This window comes from Nicotiana tabacum, chromosome 12, assembly GCF_000715075.1.
Source record: "Nicotiana tabacum cultivar K326 chromosome 12, ASM71507v2, whole genome shotgun sequence".
NCBI classification, from domain to species: domain Eukaryota; kingdom Viridiplantae; phylum Streptophyta; class Magnoliopsida; order Solanales; family Solanaceae; genus Nicotiana; species Nicotiana tabacum.
Window position 1 is genome coordinate 37,105,002 of NC_134091.1, and position 9,666 is coordinate 37,114,667.

General features: G+C 35.5%; 2 protein-coding genes across 2 annotated transcripts; one reads left to right on the forward strand and one right to left on the reverse strand.

Annotated features, from left to right (window-relative positions):
* Positions 1–664: 664 nt before the first annotated feature.
* On the forward strand, positions 665–2,815 carry LOC107825155 (annexin D1-like). The gene is given in 5 exon segments (NM_001326146.1): positions 665–786; positions 1,097–1,242; positions 1,438–1,656; positions 2,016–2,228; positions 2,344–2,815. Coding segments are annotated over 5 exon segments (945 nt in total). The 5' UTR covers positions 665–710; the 3' UTR covers positions 2,635–2,815.
* A 211-nt stretch (positions 2,816–3,026) lies between these two features.
* On the reverse strand, positions 3,027–8,859 carry LOC107825154 (putative pumilio homolog 8, chloroplastic). The gene is made up of 5 exons (XM_016651983.2): positions 7,126–8,859; positions 6,860–7,022; positions 5,543–5,706; positions 4,302–4,557; positions 3,027–3,389 (listed from the first exon to the last, which is right to left on the reverse strand). Exons 1-5 carry the CDS (start codon positions 8,418–8,420, stop codon positions 3,282–3,284), a joined length of 1,986 nt encoding a protein of 661 aa, XP_016507469.1. The 5' UTR covers positions 8,421–8,859; the 3' UTR covers positions 3,027–3,281.
* Positions 8,860–9,666: the final 807 nt, after the last annotated feature.

Consider the following 9,666-nt stretch of genomic DNA (forward strand, 5'->3'; position numbering starts at 1 on the left):
TTGATTAAGGGCAGTTTTTGGATAGAAAGTTTTTTTTCCAATCATAAAATTTCAAGTTTTCTTCAAATAAAATACATGTTCAAAAACAACTTCAATTTTCAAAATTTATTTTTGAACGGAACTTAAAAATTCATTTTTTAAATTTCAACTAAATCTATTTAGTGGCTTAGGCCTTAGAATAGGAAAAACAAAAGGAGAAAGAAAATGAATAGAGGACAAGTTGTAAGGTGAAGATTGAAGTAATTGGACAACTTTTTCGACATTTGGTGAAAGGGATATGGGAAATAGGGGCCACTTGTGAGAATATGTGGATCTTGTATTTAAGATCCATTAAAATATCGTAGTATAATATATCAGCTTATTCATTAAAACACGTACATATGGCACGTAGTGGCATGTGCTGTGGCCCGGCTACTACGAAAAGGATTGAAATTCTAGAAATCATACTTGAATTCTTTTTCGCATCTTATATTTAAGATCCATTAAAATTAAAATATCGTAGTATTGAAACTTTTTTGATTTCTTTGATTGACACCGCTAAACGCGGAAAAAACAAAACAAAAAGGAGGGCCATATTGTAATGTAATGCAAAGGTAATTTTTGCTGTCTTTAAAAAGGCAAGAAGGGAAGGTGGAAAATTATACAACCTTACTTTAGTCAGCTAGCATTTACGAGTTTTGACAATCATATCTTCCACAGACAGAAAAAAAATGGCTAGTCTTACTGTTCCGGCAGAAGTTCCTTCAGTTGCTGAAGACTGTGAACAACTCCGATCTGCCTTCAAAGGTCTATTACTAATCTCTTTATGCGTATTTTATTCTCATCTTAATAATTTTAGGCCTCTCTTCACTATTTGTATCAACTTATAGCATTAGATCTTTGTAAGATTGGTCAATTTGATGTATATATAGACCATACATATTCACAGATCACTTCTTTAATTTGCTTCATTCTTTTATCTTTTAGTATATTCTATACATCTAGTTCAGATACTGCTTACTATTTTCTGACTATAAAGATATTGCTATTATTATTAGATTGATGGTTGATCTTAAGTTATACGGTGAGATTGACTTTTGATGGTTACTGTGTGCAGGATGGGGAACAAATGAGAAGTTGATCATATCAATTTTGGCTCATAGAAATGCTGCTCAACGCAAGTTGATTCAACAGACTTATGCTGAGACTTTTGGTGAAGATCTCCTTAAAGAGTTGGACAGAGAACTTACCAATGATTTTGAGGTTATTTTAAACACCCCCTTAAGATAATAACATGAACAAATTTGATAAAACCTTAGATTTGTTTGAATACTTATTAGTTGATCAGTTGAGTTTCTGAGTTACTGTGATCAAAGGCGGGTCTTGTCCATTGATTCTAGATCCTCGATCATAGCTGGATTTTGATGAAAAAGGCTAACATTTATGTTTTTCTCTCAGAAATTGGTGGTAGTGTGGACATTGGATCCTTCAGAACGCGATGCCTATTTGGCTAAGGAAGCTACTAAGAGATGGACAAAAAGCAATTTTGTTCTTGTGGAGATTGCTTGTACCAGATCTCCTAAAGAATTGGTTTTGGCAAGGGAAGCTTATCATGCTCGTTTCAAGAAATCTCTTGAAGAGGACGTTGCTTATCACACTACTGGGGAACACCGCAAGGTACTGGATTAATCACTAACGTTTAAATCGTTCTAATTGCAACTAGTCTCATTTGTGGTTCCATATACACTTAGAGTCCTTACCAATAATTCATTAAGTTGTTGTCAAATTACACGAGGCTTGAATGGTATCTGAGAAGATCGCCAAAGTATAACATTTCTAGTCTATATGTTTGATGAATGAAAAGTTAACCTTGTACACATTGTCAAGGCAAGGATGTCTTTGTCTATGATTTATGCGATACCATTTGCAGTGTACTGTCTAAGGTTGTTCATTAAGTTTGGCTCTTGCTTGGATGAATAGTGACACTGAATATTGAATTTGTTGAGTTACTCATTCAAGTTTCCAATTTGTTTCAGCTTTTGGTACCTCTTGTGAGCTCCTACCGATATGGAGGGGACGAGGTGGACTTGCGCCTTGCTAAAGCAGAAGCTAAAATACTGCACGAGAAGATCTCCGATAAGGCTTACAGTGACGATGAGGTCATCAGAATTCTAGCCACAAGGAGCAAAGCACAGATCAATGCTACTCTGAACCATTACAAAGATGAATATGAAGAAGATATCCTGAAGGTAAACACATTCCATCCATTGTTCCTTTTCTTTAAGTGATGCCCCTTTATACTCTAGGACTGGCTTTGTTATTTCTGCTTTACTGATTTATTGAGTTTTTTTTGCTAATGGGCAGCAATTGGAAGAGGGGGATGAGTTTGTTGGACTATTGAGGGCAACCATAAAAGGTCTTGTCTACCCCGAGCACTACTTCGTGGAGGTTCTTCGAGATGCAATTAACAGGAGAGGAACAGATGAAGATCATCTGACCAGAGTTATCGCTACAAGGGCTGAGGTTGATATGAAGATTATCGCTGATGAGTACCAGAAGAGGGATAGCATCCCTCTGGGTCGGGCCATCGCCAAAGATACAAGAGGAGATTATGAGAGTATGTTGTTGGCTCTGCTTGGACAAGAGGAGGACTAAGAAGGTTTTGCTTCTGTTTCATAATGACCAGAATAAACATGCTATCCCCTATATTTGAGAGTTGGCATCCGTTGTATGCTTGATGATTAAGCGTGGTCTGTTTAACGTGAGCTTTTAGTCCTTTTCTTCTTGTGATAAACTTTGAATGTACAACTTTATGCTATCTAAGAATGTTTTTCTATAATTTGCATCCGTTTTTCATCTTGCATCCATTTTATTGATAGCACAATTTCCAACTATTTGCATCTGTCACGTTGATTTTGCGTTCATCATATCGATATCACTGCCAAGTAAAGCAAACATATATCTCACTAAAAGAGTTTAAGTGCACCAGATAAGCATGAAAGTCATACAGAATGATCAAGTAACTTTGACCAGATTAAAATCTTCTGTGAATACCAGAACACAAATAGGAACTTGATTTAGATAAGTCACAGATTGTCGCCATCCTTTATAATCTTACACATTCGAAGGTTTTAGCAAAAAGGCAAACATCATCATGCAAAGTCGCATCAACCAAAATTTGTATGACATACAACAGTCTAAGCTGGTACTGATCACCTTAATAGGATCATAGATAAGATACATTCCACATCTAGTACCTAAATAGAGAAGAGAACAACAACATTTTACTCTGGCTTGGAGCATTACTTTTTTAGTAGTCGCCGAGAGAAGATTTTCTTGCAGTATGGACTTGTGCGCAGGAGAAGCATGTGAGGCCTCACAGCTTGAAGCAGCAAAGCTCGAACGGATCCCTGCTTCAAAGTAAAAGTTACAAGGAATAAGAATATGCAAATACTGAAACAATCATCTGGTTTTGTTTGCCAAGTCATGTCTCATATGGTACTAGTCCAGCGTAACTACATTGGTCATAATAAATAATTAGACTTGGTATTAACACTTCCTAGTTACTAGTGGAAGCAAGTTCCAGTTTATATGTCCAAGAATCATCCACCGGATATAACAAATTTGAGAACTTGGACACAATGTAAACTTAGTGTATAACAACGCAGTAAATTGCTTCTACAGTGATGACTACAACAGATATTGACTCGAGGAAACGGAAATTCTGCCAAAACATATGTCCTGGTGCTAGTAGGAACTTTGTTTAGAAGTTTACCTCTCTCTCTCTCTCTATCTCTCTCTCTCTCTCTAGAAACCCACCTAATGCACACACATGTTACTCATCAATATATTTTCGCGTAAAGCATCAATTGGAAATGAAATGACAGGTTTTTGACTTCATTCTTCTGAACATCAAAAAATTAATACTTAACACATATTCTTGTTGGATGCAAGTCAAGCTTGAGCACAAGTGTCCATCTTACTACAGGAGAGCATTATAATCTTTGTTTAGGAATTAGAGAAAGAACACATTTTCTTTTTCACTTTTCCTTTCAGCTGAAAAGGAGAGTGGGGCTCAAAGAGATATCATTCAGAAAATCCGACTCATTAGCTCATCAGAAATGTATCTTATCGTCAGTTTTATCAGAACCCATACATGCATAAAGTATTACTCAACCAACAAATGGCCAGCACATAGGTTGGAGCTGAACCAAAGACATGATCACATATGGAAATCAGAGCTTGAAGCACCTAATTATATGGAAACATAACAAGTTTAAAGCATCTAGGTATACAGAAATATAACAAGTTGATAGACTAACCTTAGTAACGCCAAGTGCAGACTGAATCACATAGTTAGCGAAAGGATCTTGCAGCAACTGATCAAAATGAGGCTCTGAGACTAACTCATTGATGATTCTCGACCTACTTTCTTCAACACACTTGAGGAACTTTTCAACAACATGACTGCCAAACTTTTGCCTTGAGAGGTATACATAATGGCCATCAAACTGAGAGAGCAACATGGCTGCAGCAGAGGCTATCTTTAACTCTATTATGAATTGAACAACATAATTCCTGTATTGTGAGTTAGAAATTTTCAACATATTTTAGTATGTAAAGAAGCAGAACTAAAAGGCGCCACAAAAATGACTATGCAGGCAACACACATATGCTGCTGTAAGGAAATGATAAAAATGACAGTATATATAACTTTCTTGAGGTAACTAGCAATGTTAAAAGGCAAATATTAATGGAATATGGGCATCGTTTACATCACACAAGACAAGTAAAAGATATGGAAGAGCTGCTTGTTTGTGGTGCACTTGATGATGAAATCAGAGACTGAACTGTCACCATTGAACTCCACTACCAGGACACAAAAAAGAAAAAGAAAAAAAACTCCACTACTAGGAAAGTGAAACAATCTTAGAGCACACATTCCTTGAGCAAACAATTTCTAGTAATGAAGGAACAGAAATTGGAGTACCTGGCAATATAAGAAGGAATGTGTACAAGACCATATGGATTTTAGGTTGTTCAGATGTTCCACTAAAAAGAAGTCCACAATCTACTAATCTTCTCGGGACTAATTTGCCGAGTTTGTTGGAATCATATTTGCAATGAACGACAGTTATATTTTTCATATGTTCCTAAATATTGATAGTATACACAAAACCATAAGGGGTGAACTGCTGAGGCATATCCTATAAACAGTCTCACGCACTTCCATTGGGTCTCCTGGCAGTTGATCGCTAGTAATCTATCAAGAGGACAAAGCTAGCTTTAAATGTGGTAATATGGAACATGTAACATGACTCTGGAAGAAGATTACACTTAAACAATATACAGATAATTTGAGTGTAAACAGGTATATTACAATGTTCCAAAAACATTGAACAAGCAGACACATTAAGAACAGCAGAAGTGAATAATTTTATCAGCACACTACATGCCATCATCTTGATACTAGACCAGAATTTGCTTCTAAAATTATCTTACGAAGTTTCTGCACTAAAAGATCAATAAAGTAAAGGACAAGAGTAAAAGTTCTGAATTTTACCCAAAAGGATCTTGAGCAAGCTTAAGCCCATTAGAACAAATCCCAACAAGCAACTTCTCACGTTGCTTCCCAGTTGAATAAGTGATGCATTTGTTCAGCACACAGCATCCATAACGATGTGTTGCAATATCAATACAATGTTTACTCGCAACATCAAAAATAAGCTGCATAGTGATTCATTGAACAGACCAGTTTCAGAATAAATAATAAAATACTTTAAAAGCTAATTGAACTAATAATTGTTGAGTTCATATTTTACAGATATGAAAATACAAATAGGTATAAGTGCACAACTACGGTGATCTCCCCAAGATACTTCTCATCTATATAAATATTCTGTTCCTATGAATATTGTTCAACAACAATAAAGGCCCACATGTTCTGCTTCAGATATAGTACATCCCATGTGAGAAGAAATCAAATTGAACTGAAAGTAAAGAGCTACATATTTTAACTGAAGATCCGCAGAGTGTTGAAACTATCGATCTGTCAAGCAACACACATGAAGAAAAGCACATAACAGGCAGATAAAGGATTGCCACTCCTTTCACCTTCTTTGTGAATTTAGTGTTTATTGCTTTACAAACTTTGCAAGCACACACAGCGCCAACATGTCTTTATCATATCTGAGGAAAAACTCAAAACCAAATACTAGCCGTGCAGGATAGGAAAACTTAGTCAGATTAGATACTTAGAATAATGGAAGCAGAACCAATTGAAACGGAATATCTAGTACACTACCAATGTATCACAGTGAGTATTATGTCCTCAAGGACTCAGTGATTTTGTGAGCAGACAATTTATTTTTTAAACAGACGGATCTTATGAACAAACATCTGTTGCTGACATGCAACTGGCGTTTGGTTGTGGAATTTGTCAACATGTGTATTTCAACTACATGTTTAAGTGTGAACCTTTTAACTTATACCATTTACACTGGAACACACTAAAAGTTACTTGCCTCAACACAGACAAACTAACCAAAATTCAGGAAGTGAAAAACAGATGAATGACCTTCTAGAGCCATCAAAGTCAGAATACATTCAATAATACAGCTCTTAGGAATCATTTGAAAGATAAAGAGAAATTTTAGCTGATATATCATGCATAGGACTAGCCACATTAACACAGATAAGTAATATTTACTATGTATTCATGACATTATCATGCATTTAAATTTTGCCAACAAAGAGGTGGTCTAAATTTAAGCCAAAGTATTAATACTGAACAAGTAACTTAGGCACATGAATATATTATGTTTATCAGTATTTCCACCTAACAACTCCAGTTATTTTCAAGAAGAAAATGATGTCAGACCTTGTTATGATCTTTGCTTAAACAATGCAAGCAACGCTGAACCACATGATTTCCATTGACATCCATCATGAGATTAAGAATACCAGGTTGAAGTGCCCTTATAACTAACGAAATTTCCAGCCTGGTCTTCATTGTCTCAATTAACTTTTGCACAACACGGGTCCTGAATCAAGGAAATGATTGCAGCTTGGTTAAAAAAAGAAGTTCAAGAATCAACAATGTGAAGAGTTGCAAAAAAGGGTAGAGCAAAATTCTACTGCATTTACCCGTGCGTAGTCCTAGATGTTTTCACAAGCTCTCCTGGATTATCAGTCACCGCGAGCACAAACTGCATTCTCTGCTCATCAGTACAAACAGTCAATAATTTCTGCACGAGATAGTTCCCGAATGGATCCTTCATTAACTCAAAGATATTATGTATGATGCCATTGAATATTATCTGAACATCATCTGAGGTCCCTTCATCAAATATCCTCTGTAAATACCTACACCCCAGCTGATCTTTAGCTGCCAAATACACATAGTTTTGTTCCGAACGCGTAAGACTAGCATCATCCCTTGAGGCCAAACCATTTTTACTAAATCCTCTTACTTGGAATTCAGTGTCCCTTAAACCAACTTGACAAGATTCTCCATTATGCTGCATTAAGCTATTTCTTGCTGGTTTCTTCTCTTGCAACCTCTCCATTTTAATCTCATTCCGTGATTTTTTCTTGTGACCCTTTAAACCTCTGTGTTCAGAAGCATATTTTAAACATTCCCCTTGAATAATGAAGCTGTCTTCACTCTCGTGGCCTCTTGAATTTGGCAATGGGGAAAGAGGGTGATTCACATTCACTATGTTAGTAATAGGTATTGATTTAGCCCTTTGCTGCTTTAAAATGGAACAATCACATTCTGAATTTATGCCATGTAATGAGCTAAGCAAACTCCTATCAACACCAACATCATTAAATCCACACTGCTCTGAGCATCCAAGACTCACATTACTACTAGGCCTATTCATGTTACACAAGTTAGTATAATCAATTTGCTCTTTTTGAAAACAGAGGTCATTGTACAGAGGATTAACAGGATGTTTGTTAGTACTACAAAAAGACCCCATTGAATCATACAAATAATCTTTCTGTCCACCTAATAATTCTCCTGACTTTTGAAAATCAAAAAAATCATTACCAAAATTTCCTGTTCCATTGATACTCATCCCATAATTAAATCTCTTAGACAGATCACCTATGTCAACATGCTTATCAAAATTCTGTTCCTGAAAAAGCATGTTAGACCAACCAGAAGTAGTATTAGTAATATCATCTACTCCTCCTTCTCCTTGATTAATATTCTGATGATCAAATACATTCCAAGAATCCACTGAATTATCACCATATAAACCAAACCCAGTACCAGAAAACGAAGAACTTGAACCCGACTGCGAAAACCCAATCATCGTTTGATGATCATATTGATGATTTTGATGCAAATATGAAACGCTTTCCTTCATCATCATCATCCTCAGCATTTCTTCAGCACCCTTCATTTTTCCCTTTTCTTCACCTCTATACATCACAGAATACAAAGCCCGTGTAAAAACTATATATAGCAAACACACATAAATACACACACACACGTTACGTGTTAACAACTATACTAAGAAACAGAAATATGTGGATGGATATTAGATTAATACAATACGAGGAGAATTTTTAGTTTTTAAGGTTGGTGAGGAAATTAATAAAGTTGCATTGGGAATTAGAGAAGATTTTATTTCTGTATTTGGGGTTTTGAGTATTTGAAGAACAGAAGGATATTTGGTAGTGAGTGGGGAGGAATAAGAAAAGGACAGTGTTGTTTTCAAGTCACGCCATTACAATGAAGAGAGCAAAGTTTCGCAGTATTTGTATTGTATGTACTCAGTACTAACACACACACACACACAGAGGGAGAGAAGTGCCAGTGAAAAAGGAAAGAGAGAGAAAAGGGTGGCTCTGAATCTGACAAACGCTGGGTTTTTTATTTTTTCATTTTTATTTTATTTTTAGTAACTTACCTTGGACCCTTCTTCATTTCTTGGGTTTTTTTCTTTAACTACGAAAAGGGGAAAAGAAAAGGGATTTTTAAATTGATGGTGATTTGCTGAGAAATTACAGATAATAATGTAATTTATATTTAGCTTAGTTTTAGTGTTGCTTAAGCAAACTTTGGTTTTTCAGTTAATGCTAAGTTTCAAGAGGCTAAGCTTGATCGCCTAGCATAACCGACTTACTAAATTTTCTCCAATCAAGTGAAAGTACTAACTTGCCCTTGATTAGCAATGAAATGTATCATTATAGTCTGTGAATATTAAGATTTAGGTAAAAGATGTGGGATGCTACTGGCCGATGCATTTCTGTAATCATGAAAATGTATATCTTAGGCCTTTTTGCACTGTGATGTGTGGTATTTTTACAGACAAAAAAATTGCGATTTGAGAATAAACTAAATTTTATGAAGTAATTTATGTGCCAGCGGCAAAGCCAGAAATGTTTTCAAGGGTGTTCAAACTCGAAAGAAGTAAATAATATTTTTTCCGACAAAGAGTGTTCAATATATATTATATACCTCTAAAACCTAATATTTTACCTATATATATAGTGTAATTTTTCAACGAAGAGAACAATGTGGCTTCGCTCCTGTAAGGTGCCAATATATGTATTTATGTATATGTCCAATAAATAATCTAAGAGGAATTATTTGATTAGATTTTGAAAGCATGTTAAATTGCACTTCTATAAAATTAGAACTAATGTGACCAAAATTTTTAATCAAGTGGA

What these genes read in the sequence shown, in the direction of transcription:
- LOC107825154 (XM_016651983.2), bottom strand. Translation starts at nt 8,420, where the DNA reads ATGTATAGAGGTGAAGAAAAGGGAAAAATGAAGGGTGCTGAAGAAATG. An exon ending in ACATCTAGGACTACGCACGG is followed by an intron (nt 7,023 to 7,125) that starts GTAAATGCAGTA and finishes TCCTTGATTCAG; the next exon opens with GACCCGTGTTGTGCAAAAGT. An exon ending in CTGCACTTGGCGTTACTAAG is followed by an intron (nt 3,390 to 4,301) that starts GTTAGTCTATCA and finishes ACTTTGAAGCAG; the next exon opens with GGATCCGTTCGAGCTTTGCT.